At 34.1% G+C, this 17,349-nt stretch overlaps 2 protein-coding genes across 4 annotated transcripts; both read left to right on the forward strand.

The window, feature by feature from the left end:
• The first annotated feature begins 803 nt into the window (after positions 1-803).
• Positions 804-3,333, forward strand: LOC130740176 (dolichyl-diphosphooligosaccharide--protein glycosyltransferase subunit DAD1). The gene is made up of 5 exons (XM_057592688.1): positions 804-985; positions 1,069-1,116; positions 2,481-2,568; positions 2,777-2,820; positions 3,118-3,333. The coding sequence occupies exons 1-5, from the start codon at positions 902-904 to the stop codon at positions 3,199-3,201; spliced, it is 348 nt and encodes a 115-aa protein (XP_057448671.1). The 5' UTR covers positions 804-901; the 3' UTR covers positions 3,202-3,333.
• A 7,149-nt stretch (positions 3,334-10,482) lies between these two features.
• Positions 10,483-16,413, forward strand: LOC130740177 (uncharacterized). 3 transcript variants are annotated; one of them, XR_009020082.1, is made up of 6 exons: positions 10,483-11,245; positions 12,301-12,337; positions 12,996-13,232; positions 13,952-13,999; positions 14,589-14,799; positions 15,550-15,682. XR_009020082.1 is itself a non-coding variant. In XM_057592689.1 (5 exons), exons 1-5 carry the CDS (start codon positions 10,920-10,922, stop codon positions 16,162-16,164), a joined length of 1,263 nt encoding a protein of 420 aa, XP_057448672.1. In that variant the 5' UTR covers positions 10,489-10,919; the 3' UTR covers positions 16,165-16,413. The 3 variants fall into 3 exon arrangements, 2 of the variants coding, with proteins under 2 accessions (XP_057448672.1, XP_057448673.1); XM_057592689.1 differs by lacking the exon at positions 14,589-14,799 and having other exon boundaries at positions 10,489-11,245; positions 15,550-16,413; XM_057592690.1 differs by lacking the exon at positions 14,589-14,799 and having other exon boundaries at positions 11,080-11,219; positions 15,550-16,413.
• Positions 16,414-17,349: the final 936 nt, after the last annotated feature.

Here is a 17,349-nt window from a genome sequence, read left to right on the forward strand (position 1 = left end):
GCAACACCTAAATAATTGGGATAATTGATAGTATAATAAAAAGTTAATTCTAATATTATAATTCATTTTGGTTTTCCAATGTATTCCATAGCTTGACAAACAAGTTCTGAGATTACGTTAAGTGAATAGGTCTCTCCCAGCAGATCATTTTCCATTTTTGTTTGATAGACAAATGTTAGTGGTTAGTTGTTAGTAAGTTAGAAAACCCCTTCAAATTTCCTTCCAGGATTCGAACCTTGGACCTTCCCCTCCCCAACCCTTATGTCCTCTAGCTCTTACCACTTGAGCTAACCCTCGGGATCCATACACCCCGCTAAGAGATTAAACTCTCGACTAGATGCTTAAGGAGCTCAGTTATCTACTAATTGTGCTAAACCTTGTTGGTATAACTAATTATCATTGTCCATAAAATGTCATTCATAATTAATTAAGGTTGAGTGCATGTTTGGTTTCACGTTTGACAAGTCCAAATGTGGATCCTTGAGTCGAAAATCAACTATTTCTTGCTTTTAAAGACGTGTGAATTCTGGGTGAGTTTTCCAACCAGACTTTGAGCCAATTCAACACAAACCATGAATACTAGAGCTCATCATGTCATTGAGATATAACCTTCATTTTTTTTTTTGGTCGATTAACCTTCATTTATTGTTTTGAGTTTTTGCCAAATTATTGGTTTGGTTTTTAGAAGTCATTTGATTGATTGATTCATGGACTTGGGTGAAAGCCCAAAACAACTTGATTTTTGTTTTTCCAAGCCCAAGACGATTTGTTTTTGTATGCAAAAGCCCAAGATGAAATGAAAGTCGTGTTTGGAGAAGACTTTAGAGGATGTGGAGCTGAAAGCAGAGAGAAGAAGAGTGAAGTGTAGAAGGAAGAAGAAGAGAGTTCTGGTTTGTGAGAAATGGCGAGGTCTACCACCAAGGATGCCCAGGACCTTTTCCGTGCTCTTTGGTCTGCGTATTCTTCAACCCCCACAAATCTCAAGGTTCCTTTATCTCTGTCTCTCTTTCTCTCAATTTCTCCAAGAATCTTCACGTTTTCCTAACCCCACTTCGTTTCTTCTTTCAGATCATTGATGTGTACGTCGCCTTCGCCGTCTTCACCGCTCTCATCCAGGTACACTTCAACCTTAACCTCTATTTCCTCCAGATCTGTCATTTTTAGCTGTTGTTTTGATGGTACTTGAGTGTGAGATTGGCGAATTGTGCTGATCGGAACTTCGATCAATCCTTGGTCATTGTGGCGGTTTCCGATCCAACTCTTAATTTGGGTAGTTGCTTTCAATTTTGTTAATGTAGTAGTTTCATTGCTTAGACAATGCATAGCATTTTCATTTTGTTTAGGGTTTTGTAAGTGGATGAATATACTATTTTCCATTGGAATGATGTGAACTTAGTGGTTACTTGGTTTAGTATATCTTGATTTGGCATTATAAGCTTTGATCACTGTTTTGGGTTTAGAGATTAGATGGTTCCACCCTCAGTCCCCCACCTTTGTAGCAAGTAGATTGTTTGTCATGTGTATAAGTGAAATGGATCTGAGGCTTATGCTGTTATTGCTCGTGAATCCGCTAAACAACTTATATTTAAAGGGAAACCCCATGAATCAAGAAGACCTAATGTCGAAAACATGATTTTTGGGAAGCAAATGATCTCAAGGTTGAAATTCAGGCTTGCTCGACACGGCGTGTTGAGATGTGGTTTGGTATTCAAATAGATTACCTTGACGATCGGTTGGTGTTTGGTAAATGTAGATTCAGTGGAAAAAAACTGCCATAATAAGGGCATTGGCACTTTATTTTTGGTACCTTAATGGGACATTGAGCAGCTGCCTAATGGACGATTGATGCTTCTTCAAGCCTCGAACTAGCTAAATATCAAGGAATTCTGTTAGGTATTAGGCACCTTCTGACCTGTTTTTATTCAGTGTGTGTTTGGAAACCCAATAGGTTTTTTAGTTTGAGGGAGAAGTGATTTTGGGAGAAGCTGCTAGGAGGAGCTTCTTTGAGAGGATAAATGATTATGGATGAATTACAAGTGGATCCAATTCCAAACATGCTGTAAATATTGAAGTAGAATCTGGTTGCCTAGAACTTGCACAAACTCTCCATTGTGTTGTCAGGAAATTCTCATCTTTTGACCTAGAACTGGGGTTTTGCGTTTCTTTAAGGTACAGCACGTTTGAGGGTGTTCCTTCTCCCACACTAAAAGAAAATGCAGTATGATAACTCGTATCTTAGCTATTCTAACAAAGTAATATAGTGAGTGTGTGGATTGTCGAAGTATATCCATTGATTTGTGTTCTTGCCTGACTGGATATTCTTCCAGTTTATAGTTTTAGTGAATTCCCATTTTTAATATTTTAAGAAATATCTGACAATTTAATTTAATTTTTTGCTTATGGTTCAAAGTTAGTTTCAAGGTTTATGTTACAGTTAATTGCTCTTATTGAAACTTACATTATTTTTTCTTTATGAACAGGTAGCTTATGTGGCTCTTGTGGGATCATTTCCATTTAACTCCTTCCTTTCAGGAGTACTTTCTTGCATAGGGACTGCAGTTCTTGCTGGTAAGTGTCAAATGTGTATTACAATTTGCAGGCTAGCTAGTTATGCATATTTACACACAGTCATATACACAATTTTATACATTGAAACTTCTAAGCCTACAAGATACATTTGAGTAGATATGAGACTTCTAAATTTACTAGGTACAACACATACATAAATGTAGTTTGTCTCTCTAATCTTTTGTTATCATCCTTTATTTTGAACCAGTCTGTCTTCGGATTCAAGTGAATAAAGAGAATAAGGAGTTCAAGGTAAAAGTCATTTCCTCATTTATTTTGATCTTTGAGATGATTTATGCAAGTCAAATTGAAACCTGGAATTACGCATGAAAGTTGCAACCGATAATACTTTTAGGTTTACTTTCTTTTGTTAATCTTATTATATTTCAACAACTTGGCAAAATTTTGTAGTTTCATACTTAGATCCCTACATCTTTAACTTGACAAAACGAAGCAGGAAGGAAATGAATAAATGAAATGATGTGTTGTCTCCATATTGTTTTCACTTGATATATTCTTACAGATATTTGGTCTTCTGTCCCACTGCAGGATCTTGCACCGGAGCGTGCTTTTGCAGATTTTGTTCTCTGCAATTTGGTGCTCCATTTGGTGATCATGAACTTCCTTGGTTAAATTGGGTTCATGTGGCTTTTGTTGTTTTCAAGAGAACCCTCGGATGATAAAAATGAGTAGTATTATACCTGGATTTTTGCAATAGTGTTTACAAACAGTCACTAGCATTTAACTGATTACTTCATTTTGCAATACTGTTTTGAACATAGAGATGATAGATGTTGAATTTGCCATATTTTAAACTACTTTTTAAATGGTGAATCACACAAGGCACTCATATGGATATATAAATCTGAATACTACTCCAAAACACTCGAAAGAGAGCCAAGTTGCAGTCCTCCATCTTATTTTCTGTGAGGTCCAATTTTTTGAAGTGCTGGAAGATTGAAATATCGGTGGAGGATTTTTTCGCATGCTTCCAAAAGATCAAACAAAAAGCTCTAGTTTGTAGAGTGTAGACTAGCATATGGCATGAGATCATACGAAACCTGATTGCAAACCAATTCAAACTACACTTATTATTTTTGCTAAACAAGTGTGGGTCTTCAACTTGTTCCAACCTTTCTTTCCCAAACCTAGAGATCAATATTAGAACCTTATCTCGGATATTGGCATATTGTAGACTCTCCTTTCTCCTCTGTTCCTGGGATTCTAATCCCTGTTTGACCTTTTCTAACCACCCTTGATTTATACACAAAAAAATTAATAGTCAAAATATAAAATAACAATGGAAAAAGTTTGCTATTATGTTTTCCTATTAAAGCACAATAGCTAGCCAAACACAGTTACAAGGATATTAAGTAAAGTTTAAGTGAACTGCTATATGTTCCGATTAAAGCATAAACGAATGTTAAGGATAGAGTTACGTGGTGTGTTTCATATCTGTGACGAAAAAGGGAGAAAAAAACACAAAAAGCAATTTTGGATGGGCTCAAAACTAGCCTGATTGAATGACACCCCTCCGTGCAGCTTGGTGACAAATGACAATCAAGGTGTGCAGGAAAACAGTTCCATATCAGATGCTCATGGACACCCTTTTGGTTTTTAGGTCCTGAGTTATTTGATTTATTGAACCGAATCAGAATCACCACCATGATCATGATATACGACAATTCAAAACACTAGTCCTGCATTGCCCCTAGCTACAATGCAGATGCAATCATGCAAACATTTGGTGCTCTCTGTCAAGGTTATTGAACCTCAGGGATATCTGCTTGGTTCAAGCTTCTTAGAGTGGGAATCTGTTGGAGTTTCTTTGTTATCTTATCATAAATTCGGATTGAATACGTAGCAACATGTCAACCATTAGATTCTACAATATTAAATGTTTATGATCTTATATTTTGTCATTCATACAATGATGAGGTCTTTGAACTTGAATCTAGACACTAGAGAAACGTGATTCCTTTTTATTGTACGGACACAATTTTTTCCATATAATCTGTCTAAAATTCACACAATTTTATTTTAATGAACATGATAACCCTTCAATCTACTATGGGAGAAAAATTAAATCAATTTAATATATTTAAACTCGTGCCGACATATGATATACTGATCGATCTCTCTCTTTCTCTTTGTGTGTAACTCCATTTCTAAGCAGAGTCAGGCAATTTCTGATCGTGCCACATCTTTTGATCTTCCTTCTTCTCTAATTCCTATAGTTTTCTTTGTGTATGGTATCTTTCATTAAAGTCTAGCTTCATTTTTACTTCACCTTATTCACATGTGTCCCCAATAAATTTTCTGTGTGTCTAAGTTTGGCCAAGTTTGAATAGCAGTTGTTTACTTCGTTGTGTATATAATAGTATATGGTAAGACCGTTAGTGCCCCACAGCTATAACTTTGTGTTGCATATGTTAAAGAGTACAAAAAAGGGAGTGCATGGGATATATACTCCAACCCATAATACAAAGGTAAAGTTAAAAAAATTCATTTGTTTAATATTATCGAGATATAATTAGTTCATCAACTACAGAATCTCTTTAATCAAGGGACTAAGAATTTCATGTTGATCATTCCCTTTTTGTAAATAGGATTATCTTTTAACACTATTTTTTAACACAATTGTGATAAGATAAAGAAAATGCAAGTTATTAATTCTTCAAGGTCAATAACTATCCCATTCAAGCTTTAAGAAAGCATTATTTAACTGTAGGTAGTAGCGTGACGACACATGTGATTTGAATAATACTAAGATGAATTGTTTAAGATTGCATGCACGAGGGTCCCGAATAATGTCACATTGTCACGCTGTTGTAAAATTAGTATTTTATGATTTACGATGACCAACGATGGTCACCAAATCTTACCGATCGAGGAGTGTGCATGTTCTTGAATAGAGTATGTGAGTAAAGTATTACATGCTCATCACACCAACATTGCAATAAATTTAATCCAAATTTATAAGGGCCTAGGCATAAATTCGTGCGGACAAAATAGCATAGAAGATTTTTATTTTTAACTCGTGCATAAATTAAAAACTGTTACAAAATGGGCTAGTGTCGGTTTAAACCACCACAAGAATGGATGAAGTGATTAAAATCAATAATTTAATATTTAGGATGATTAAAAGTAATAATTTTTTTATCAATAATTCATTATTTTGGGTGAAAAAAAAAACATATTTAACCCTTAAAATCTTTTAATATATTTACACAGTTAAATGTTTGCCTATGTAAAAGGGGGGGAATTATTAGCCTGATCTAAACGATGTTAATTACTGTAATTTGTCAATTGCGCTACAGCACATTGTTGATATTGGTCTCTCCTTATAAAAAGAAGCCAACTTTGGGTTTGGACTATATAGCCGGTATTAGTGAACATTATTGAAAAGGGGAGAAGGTTAAAAAATGGTAGAATCTAGAATCAACAGAAAATGTCAAAAAGGGGAGGAATTAGAAGTTGATTATTAGAAACAAAAGTGGGAGCCAATTAGAAACTTGCATGATTTGTAGAGGTATATGACCTAGCTTACATTATACTCAGATTAAATTAGTCAAATTAATAAATATATAAGATCTAGTAGTCTTTTGAAAAACTTAGTTAAAAAGTTGGCTTCAGACAATTTATAAATGATTGTAATACAAACCAATATATTTAAATATTAAATACAATTATTATAAAAATATTTTAACATTATTATTATGTTTGAATTTTCAAATCAGGGGTTCTTATTGTATTTTTATAGGCAAATATTACGTAAAATTGATTATTCACCCTTTATCTCACTAAACCTCATATTCCATAACTCTTACTATTTGAACTACTCTTCCAGGAGTGAGGTTCTTATTGTGTGTTTTTTTCTATATTATATTCCTCTTCCTGCACGTGGAAGAAGAGGAGAGGGGGAATGTGACAAGTAGGGACGCTTGAACCAAGAGATGTACAAAATCTAAGGGAATGAATGAGGCTGTTGGCTTCATCGTTCAGCTATTCCATAAACCATTCGTCACCCTCAAGTGCTATCATGTCCATATTCACTCATGGTCTCGACCCCACCTCTTCTCATCCATTTTATAAAGTCAATTTTCAAATCATATATGCATTCTTAGTTCTAACGCTATGCTATTCGAGTGCATGTTTATATACAAGTTGAGTGTAATGTATAGAGTTTTTTTTTAATGTACAAGAAGAGTTTTTTTTTTTTTTTTTTTTTATCTCAAAGATTATTAGTGTTGTAATGTTTATATATTTACACTTATATCAATAGATGTCTATGTACCAAAAAAATTATCAATATATATCTTATGTTAAGAAGAAAATTGTGATTTTATAAGATAAAAATGTCTAATCCAAGTTGTAGGAGCCAAAAGATCGAGTTTGTGTCATGTGAGAGTGATCTGTGTATCGATCATATATGGCATCAATTGATCAATGAGAACACTTGCATTATCCTGACAAAGTCCATTAATTATTAATTAATCAACTTCATTAATTATGAAAAATTGTGTATGTCGACAAATGACAATAGAACGATGTTTCAGAAATTTGTCCAAATTTGTGAATGACAAATGACAATTAAACATGTTTCCCAAAGACCCTGCATCATCCAGCAAACTTCACACACCAATTCTTGCATAAGACGATTTTTAATCAACGAAATTACGTTTGATATTCGTTTTCATGAAAAATTGATGATCTAAAAAATTGTCATCCACTTCTTACGACAATATCATCATCGGTGCCCCCTTGACTCATCAACACTAATAATTCATTTGTTTCTGTACACTACTACTATTGTCTATGCTCACTGAAAGTCGTGTATGTCATAAATATTGTGTAAGTGGCTTTTAATGTAGATGTATACAATTTCTGAAGATTATGATTCATTTGGTTATCCTTTTCATTTTCTATTAAGCGTGTTTATGTTATTTTTTAAGAACAAATTAAAAATGTCTCGGAAGGATATCGCGTGGATTTGCATGCGTACGTTTCCTAGTAGAAATGATATCATAATCATTTTTTGTACATTGAGTTCAATTTTTTTACCAGAGTTTGTTGCTATTTCTGAAATATGACATTACTTAAAAATGCCCAAAAAAACAAGACATGAGAGTACAATTAACCATAAAACACACTTTGCACTTCCGTCCTCTCCCTTTCAATCTTTAATTGCATCCCTTTAATAGTTGTATTATATTTTCCAACCACACCCATCCATTAATGAGCTCTTCGTTATGCATATTTAGTAACTTTTTAAAATTCATAGTTTCTAATGAGTTGAATGCAATTCTTTAAAAGTTGTTGGTCTTTTTATTTTAAAAATTCATAATTTCTAATGAGTGGAATGCAACACTTTAAGACTATAATTTACTCCAACATTTTAAGATTTAAAATACAAATTACTTAATGGGAAGAATGCAATTTGTTCAAATAGATATCAAAGATACTGATTTACACAGCAAATTAGTTATGCTTAATGTTAGGAAACAATTTCACAAGATGCAAGAACAGTTCATGGCTTAATTAATATTGTTGGTCTTCAATATTTCTCTCTCCACTCACCAGGATTTTCAACAAACTCTTGTGATTGATTAAAGCTTATTTAATTAGTTTAAGAACTTTACAAGTGTTTTAGTAAATTAACTTATATAAGTAGTTTAAAGTTTTTTCAATAAACTACTTCAAGTTGTTTATAGCTAGCTTAAAGCTTAAGCTTATTAAATTTATTCTTATATTTATCCTTATCATTTTAGTAAAATTCTATCATTACCCTTTTTATATTTATAATAAGACTAAACTCTAATAATTTTTATTTTTTTTCAAAAAAATTAATCTTATTTGAAATAATTAATATTATATAAAATTTTTATTTTTTTTTTATTAATTTAGACAAATATAAGCTTACTTTATTAAATGAAAATATAAATTTAATTATTTATTATATTTAAATTAATAAAAATATAAAAAACGAAAAAAAATTGATATTATATTGTTGAAATGATAAATAATTTGAACTAAATTAAAATACTTAAAGCGACAGTTATTTTAATATTTTAATATTATATATGTATTGGTATGTAAATAAAGTAATGTTAAATATAAAAAAAGTTATATAAGTATGTCATTTGACAGTTTTTACTTGTTTAAAACATTTTTTTAATCAGATAAATTTTCAGCTAAAAATATCAAACATAACCTTAGTCATTTTCATAGAAAAGTACTCTTGGAGTGAAAAAAATCTTTTTCTTCAAATATTAAAGTTTTCCCATTGAAAATAGTTAAATAGGAACTCCAATCGCTGTTGCTTGTGTAAGTTGTGTCAAAGAAAAAGAAAAAAAAAACTCCAAGTTTCATGAAATTATCACCACCTGGAGGCCGATTTTGGCCTTATCAATGATGAAAAGATTGCCTTTTTCTCTCTTGCAAACGCATTATCCTCACAACTTTTCCTTTTGATCAAGCATTATTTCTCCAAAGCATGATTATGTCTGATCAAATCCATAATTAATCATGCGAAGCCATCAAAATTGACATTAATGGCTTCTTGCTAATGAAGACAAATTATCTACTACTCCCAAGTTTGTAGTGCAAAGGTTCTTTCATGCAATGACCCCGAACACTATTCCACACTATCTTCAAAGATCCAATCTTCAAAGAAACGTTACTCTGTAATTGGCCTCGGTTAAAAGACCCCAATTATTTTATTAGTAACAGATTGTTCAATTTGCACAAATCAGACCCCCCATAACATGTATGATTCACACTTGCCAAAACTACAGTTACCAGAAACATAATCATCATTACATAAGAGATTAAGAGCTAAACGCATAACATGTTCTTTAGTGCCTGTTCATTTTACAGTTTCAATGTCTTCAAATATATATTGATGGGAACAAAAATAAAGTCTATTAACTCTTTTGACAAAGGTGCCTCTGGTAAAAATTGTAAAACTTACAAATTCTCTAATCTTCATAACCTCATGTTCCCGTAGGCCCTAAAATGTCGTTAGGTCCAATATCGTATGAGGCAAGTCGAAAATTCCACAACTAAGTGAATGTTGTATTGGCAGTCGGGACGACTAAAACAAGTCCCATTTCCTTTAATTACTAGCTGAGTGAGCTTCAACCAACATGTTTATAAGACAATGACGATCACTGGATTGCGTACAGGCAACCATAATCTCAAAAGTCTTACATTACTTACTTTACTAACTCATTGTTCATCTAATATTTTGAGTTTATGTTTTTATGCTCTCATACTGACTTAAGCGTCAAAGTATGTTTGCACCACCAATGTCGAGAACCGTGCACCACTGCTAAAAATCTAGTCATTTAGAGCATTTCCAACCATGAGTTACTAGTTGAGTTGCTTAAATATTATTATGGTGAACCCAAGCTGTCACATAAGAATATAAGATTTAAGCAACTTATGCAGATTTCACTCAGACCATGATTTCTTATTTTACTTTTAGTTGAGTCTTACTATATCTCATATATTAATATTATTTTAAGATTATGACACTATTCAATGTCATGAATGAAAGATAAATATAATTATTTAGTAAAAAATAAGTAGAGAGAATAAGTAATGGTTACTAAAATTTAAGCAACAATAATTATCATGTTTCTCCATTGATGATCCAAAATAAACAACATTTACTTAGGTGCTCAAATTGAATTAAACAACTTGGCCTCTCACAGTATTCAATTTTTGATGTGTACCTTACAAGAATTAAATAAGATCAACATTTATATCCACAAAATCAATGGTTTGTTTTGAAGTTTTTTGAATAGCAAAGAATCATTTTCCAATAAAAAAATGTCAGTTAGCAGAAATACAATGTGACCTGCTACTCTGTATAACTGACAACTATTGAAGTCATGCACATAAATATAAACTGAGTTTTGTAATTAAGACCTGTGTCTGTGTCCTTACTTTCTGTTCTGTTTTCTCTCTCACTCTCTCACTCTCTCTGTGTTGTGTTGTTGCCACCACCACACTCCACTCCACATCTCACACTACAAGCAAACTGTTCCCAACTCCAATCAACATTATCACATCCCTTTCCCATTTCCTTTCCTAGAACTCTGCAAATTTTCTCTGTGGTCCAAACCTCCCATTTTCATCACAATCTTTGCTCTTAACAATCACCAAAAAATCTTCTCTCTCTCTCTCTCTCTCCCTTATCACAAACCCAAAAAAACTCTGAACCTTCTGGGTCTAAAACAGACCCAGAATCAGAGTGTTGATATCAGAACCCCCCAGATGCATTCAGAGTCTCTCTAACCATGAAATGAGTTTGAGTTGGTTCATATCTCTTGTTGGGGGGGTGAATGGGTTGCATGGTGTCTCAGCTAGCTGCAAAGTTTGCATTCTTCCCACCTTCTCCACCCACTTACCAGCTCAAGAAGCGTGACGACGGCAAGCTCACGGTGGTCTCGGCGGCGTCGCCGTCGGTTCCTATTCCTCACGCCGATGACAGCTCCTTGGATGTTCTGCTTGTTGATACCAAACATGGCAACAAGATTGTGGCGTTTTATCTGAAGAATCCTTATGCTCGTCTCACTCTGCTCTACTCTCATGGCAATGCTGCTGACCTTGGTCAACTCTATGATCTCTTTGTGCAACTCAAGGTCAATCTTAGAGTTAATCTCATGGGGTTAGTGGTTTTTTTTGTTTCTGTTGATTTGCTCAAGCTAGTTCATCTTCTCTTTTTGTTTCTAAAGAAGGGTTGTTTTTAATTTTTTCCTGTTGTTTTTTGTCTCTGTCTGTTCACATTTCACTTCATTCAATGACCTCACGTTACCACTGACCCTTGTTTTGTATTATCTTGGTGTTTTTAGTTTTTACTCACTCTCTCCTCTTTTAAGAAATATAATACTTTCATAGTGGCTTTTGTTTAGCATAGATCTGAAATGAAATTAAGTACATCTATTTTCTTGGTTTGGTTTAGATTTTGATGACTTGTCCTTGTGTGTGATTTTAGATCTGGTTGTGAATGTGAATGTGAGTACAAGAATTACCAAATTGCCAATGTCAATGGTTTGGAATGGAAGTCGAAATTAAATCTAGTCAAGGGTAGAGTAGAATCTCATGCTGTGTTCTCACCTAACAAGCCAACAAAAATTGAAAAAAAGTAAAAGTGAAAGGGGAAAAGGTAGCTTGTATCTATGGTTCCTTCTTGGTAGTCCGTAACAATCTTTTCCAGTGCCATCTTTGTCCTCGTTTTCACTTTCTTTTTCAGTGTAAAGGTACTTGAGTTTTTACCTCTACTTGGATGGTGACATTACATAGCGTTATCTTGGTGTTTTCTGGAGCTGGAGCCTGGGGCCTATTCTGTGATTTTTTTTACCCCCACTTCCAACATTGTTTTGCTTTTGTTTCAAAAATGAAATGGAATAAATACACAATCCGAGTTACATTTTCTTTCATTGGATAGTGACTGATTACTGGGTCTAGAGCTTACTTGAATAGTGAATACATAATGTTTGTGTGAACATAAATTCAGATTACCAATTGACTTTACCACTCTATGAATTTGACTCAATTTAGCTCATAAAGGGACTTGATCAATTCATATATGGAGAGTGATGTGATTAATTGATGTAAATACTATTTAAACAATCGAATTGGTGTTACTTCAATATTTTGATGTGCTGAAATTTTCTAGATTAAGCTGAAAAGTTGATATGTTATGCAACATTTTATTTGCAGATATGACTACTCTGGATATGGGGCCTCTACTGGCAAGGTAGGTTATTCTTTGACAAATACAACATTATTTAGTCCTGTTATATTGACAGATGCGCACACACAAGCACAGTTCTATTTTGTTGAAAGGGTACTTACTTCCTGAATAGGATACAGCACCAGATATGGCTTTTTATTCTTTCTCTGCTATGCACCAAATGGTGGTGATTTCATGTTGTTAGTTTCATATAATTGTTTGGTTTTTTCATTTTGTCTGGTATTGATTGTTTTAATTTGAAAAGTATTTGATTCTGCATTTGAAGCATAAGATAATAGGATGCATAATAGTGCTGTCCTTTGTTTCCAAGGGACAAATTACATTGGAAGTACACAATTCCAAATACACAATCATATGTTTGAGAGATTTATGGTGCCCTGTTGTATAATATAACCTGGGAAGAGCAGTGTTTATCGTCCACATGGATGAAGACAATACAATGCTCTGTGCTGCTAGATTTCTGACCTGTTTGATGTCATTATCGCATTTTCTTTACTTTTGTGTGTTAACATGGAAATAGCTGAAGCATAGGCCCTAATTGACTTTATTGTTTCAACTTGTGTCATAACATGTGTGCAATTAGGAATAAATGTTAATTTTCTTCAGAAAAAATTCTATGCATGTTATTGATATGTTATATTGATACTTTCAAATTATGCAGCCTAGTGAATCCAGCACATATGCTGACATAGAGGCTATATATGAATGCCTTGAATCTGAATATGGAGTTGGCCAGGAAGACATAATCTTGTATGGGCAGTCAGTTGGAAGTGGGCCAACGTTGCACTTGGCAGCTAAATTGCCAAGGTTGAGAGGCGTGGTTCTACACAGCGGCATTCTTTCTGGTCTTCGAGTGCTTTGTCATGTCAAGTTCTCATTTTGCTTTGACATTTATAAGGTAATATATATAAGAAGGCTATTGATTAAAAAGGAACATCTAGCTTAAGATAAGGTCAGAATACTGAATAAAGTATAGGTAATATGATATCAATACACTTCATAAAACTGAAGTATTGGACAGGTTTTATCTGATTTTTTTGACATGTCAGGAACTAACAATGAAGAACTATTTTTACCAATGTACAATGGTTCAATGCTTCAATTTTTTTGGACCAAAATATCAAATCAACATAAAATAATTGTAAACTGCTTACAACAACAACCAAGCCTTTTCCTTTAGTTCGGGTTGGCTACATGGATCACCCAAAACCATCATGCCTTGTGCCCCTTTCATGTAGTAGACTAATTAATCTACTTAAATTTAACCTCTCCATGGAAGCAGACTCTTTTTTAAGATATAGATGTGATTCTTTTGAACAACTAAGGTGTTATTCATGACTCATTATATCTTTTGGTTCAATGGGGAATTCTTTTTCTTTTCCTCTTTTTTGTTATAAGAACGACAAAAAAATTAAATAGGAGTAAGTTTTGTTTCTTGTACAAATTTTATACAGTTAAGTTAGAAAATCAAAATAACATTGCCATAAATGGATAAAATAGTATTTCCATTTATTCATTAAAATAGGCAAATTCAAATATTGAAATTAAAAAGAAGCCTAATATTCTGTTTAATTGACACATATGATCTAATTGTAACTTTTCTTCCCAACCATGCAGAACATAAACAAAATAAAGAAAGTCAAGTGCCCTGTACTGGTAATACATGTAAGTATATGATGCACTGTAATCATTCTACTTTTCCATATTGTATTTGTTTCTGTTGAAATTTAAAGAAAGTAGTAGATAAAGTAGTTATTGCGCTTAATGAAACTCTAGTCTTGAACCTTCTCATTATATCCTAAAGCACCCTACCCATCATCCTTCTAGAACTCCATGGTCATAAATAACTGGAGTAGCTAGGCCTGGAGTTCTTACCCTAGTTGCACAGCTAATACAATATTCTACAATATCTTTGGAGAGGAAAGGAGAGAAGGGGGAACTAGGAAACCCTTCACAAGTGATATGCTATTCTAGTTAAGATGGTGTTTGACCGAAGTAAACTTGTACTGTGATTATTGTCTATAAGAAGATCATTTGAAATGTGTAACTTAAACATGAATGGGTAGCATCATAATTGAGAGATTATATACTGTTACAATTTATAACTCAACGAGATTTTCTTAGCCCAAGTTCATGTTTGATTGAACTGCTATCTGTTAGCCCAAGTTCATTCTCCTTATTTCTAATAGCATAACATCAATGAGCATGAAGAATTTACTGACTTTAATAGGAATGTCCTCGGGTATGCCCACAGGGAACTTGACAGAGTGATATGATGCAAAATTCAAAGAAATTGTTGTGGGCCATATCCAACCTTTTTCTTGCAGATAGGGGCATAAGGCTAACAGCAGCTCCAAGGTCACACAAAGCTTGTGTTGCCAATTAGACAAGGAATTGAAATGCCACAAAGATCTTTGAGCTTATTCTGAATTAAACAAAATATCTTGGCTGCCATGTGGTTTAAGGTATCAACTTTCCCACTCAATTGGTGGTGGTTCTGAGTTATGCCTTTAATCAAATTCTAGCCTTCATTGAAATCTTTCATTCACAGCTCCTCCGGTTGCTACATCTAATTGAACTTTGGAGGGCTAAAATAACCCATAATAGAATATGCGGATAAGTGGATTATCGACTGCCTCTCGAGACAATGGCTAGGACACAACTATAGAAGACCCTTGTATCTATCCCGTGTCTCAAATAATGTCTCCCTTCCTTTTGATGAAAACCAGTGTTGGTACTTCTGAGTTTGATAGTTTTACTAGGCAGGAAGTATTTGTCAAAGGAGTTTCTCCATCTAATCACATGTTGTGATGGGTCTAGTTGATGGAGAGTGCAACCATGCTTTGGTTTTATCCATTAGAAAGAAAAGGAACAATTTGGGTCTAACTGCATCTTCCGCAATATCATTGAGTTTTACTGTCTCATAAATCTTGAAGAAGATGTCAATGTGGAGATTTGGATTATCTATTTGGATTGTTGTGCTCGAGTGGTTGATTTACATTAAAATAAAATTGCCTCTCCCTCCATTCCCTCCCCCCATCCTCCATCTCTGGGTGTGTAGCATATCAAGTGAGAGTAAGTTCTTGCAAAAGAACTAATCTTGATCACGTTAATACAAATGGATGGTCAATATTAGATTTAAGTAAAAGATTTTATTGTATTAGAAACTTCCTAGTAACAAACTCTTATGCTATACCTGCTATATTTTTTTACAGGGTACAGAAGATGATGTTGTCAATTGGTTACATGGTAATGGACTTTGGAAAATGGCAAGGGAGTCGTATGACCCCTTGTGGATTAAAGGAGGTGGTCACTGCAACTTGGAGCTTTATCCCGATTACATCCGACATCTTTGCAAATTCATCCAAGAAATGGAGAGCATTACAACTGAAAAGCGCCTCAAAAAGCTTCGACAAAGTCAGGGTCCGCAGTCAAACTCAAGCTCTTGTTTCAGCTGTAGTTGCTGCAGAATGAAATGTTGTAGTAACAACTGCACTGGCTGCTCAAATTGCAGCTGCATAAACCCTGAATGCTGCAATTGCAGCTGCATAAACCCTGAATGCTTCAATTGCAGCTGCATAAACTGTTCCTGCTCTCTCAAATGTACTCAATGCTGTTGTTTACCTAGCTGCATTAAGTGCTGTCACTTACCCAAGTTCTCTACTTGTTTTGGATCAAGCTGCTGCACAAAATGCTCAAGGCCTAGTTGTTGCTTCAAATGTTGCTGCAACTTGCGTTGTGCGAGACCAAGTTGCTGCTGCATGAGTTGTTTCTGTTGGCGATGTTGTGTGGGAAAACACAGTGGCAGAGATGAGAAACAAAGTGGCTAGTGGTTATTATATGGTTGTATAGAGATGGCCAATCTTTTCTAACACCCTTATTGTGCAGAGGTGTAAAAACAAGAGGAAGTGGAGGATGACAATTGTAGGAGGAAGGTGATATGATCCAGTTTGCTCTATCTTTTCTGGTTCATCTGGATATTAATTCTTATGTTGTATCAGAAGATTTTACTCATAACGTTGGTGTTTGAATTAACTTTTGATGCAGTTGGTGAATGACAATGTGTCTTCCCCATTGAATTTTTTTGCAGTATTCTTTGTCTTCATGCCTATTAGACATAGAACCATGACAAATGTTTTCTACTTTTCTATCATCTATTATGAGTCCTAACTAGGGCTCTACTAATTTTGACACATCGAGTTCAATGTGGATTTTGGTAATTAATTCAAACAGACCTAACTACCAGATTGAATAGGAGTGTGATATTCACCGTACTAAGCTCACTATATTATTTCTTTCTGGTTGCATAAGGTATCACACGGCAGGCAACTAGGAAACTAATTCCATTGAGACTTTGACAACACATTGGGTAGTCATCTCCCAATAAGTTTTTTCCTATACACATCGTCTAGGGATGAAAACATCGATTCGATTCAATGCTTAAAGAGTCCAACTTTGTGCTAGTTTTCCTACTTGTTGGTGGAATACTATATTTCTTTGTGCCTCGTGCATGAAAAAGAAACTTTTTTTTGGTCAAAAAAAAGTTTAACTATAAGAGCAAGATGGACTGGGCCGGATATTGATGTATCAAGGCTTGACCCATCGTCTGTATCATCAAGGCTTTTGATTCAGGTTAGGTCATGTTATTTTTGGACCTTTACATATTCAATCCTACGTGATGCAACCCAAACAATTCAATATACCTGGATTTGTTTTTTATCAGAAAATGAAATGGACTAGTTTATCTCCATCAAGTTTTAATTTTTCAAGTGAATCATTCGAAAAAAAAATATGAATAATGCAAAAAAAAAAAATTACTAAAAAGAGGTAAAAAAAATGGTATTTACAGGAATGGTGTGTTTTTGGCCAGCTGGGAGCTTGTGTGGCAAGAGGGTGAGATTCGCTCCACCCAACGCGAATCCAAAGTATTGAATTCGCCCCACATAAAACGCACCATTCCTGTAAATTCGATTTTTTTTACCCCTTTTTGGTAATTAATTTTTTTTTCCGCATTA

The sequence above is a fragment of the Lotus japonicus genome, chromosome 2 (assembly GCF_012489685.1).
Source record: "Lotus japonicus ecotype B-129 chromosome 2, LjGifu_v1.2".
NCBI lineage: Eukaryota > Viridiplantae > Streptophyta > Magnoliopsida > Fabales > Fabaceae > Lotus > Lotus japonicus.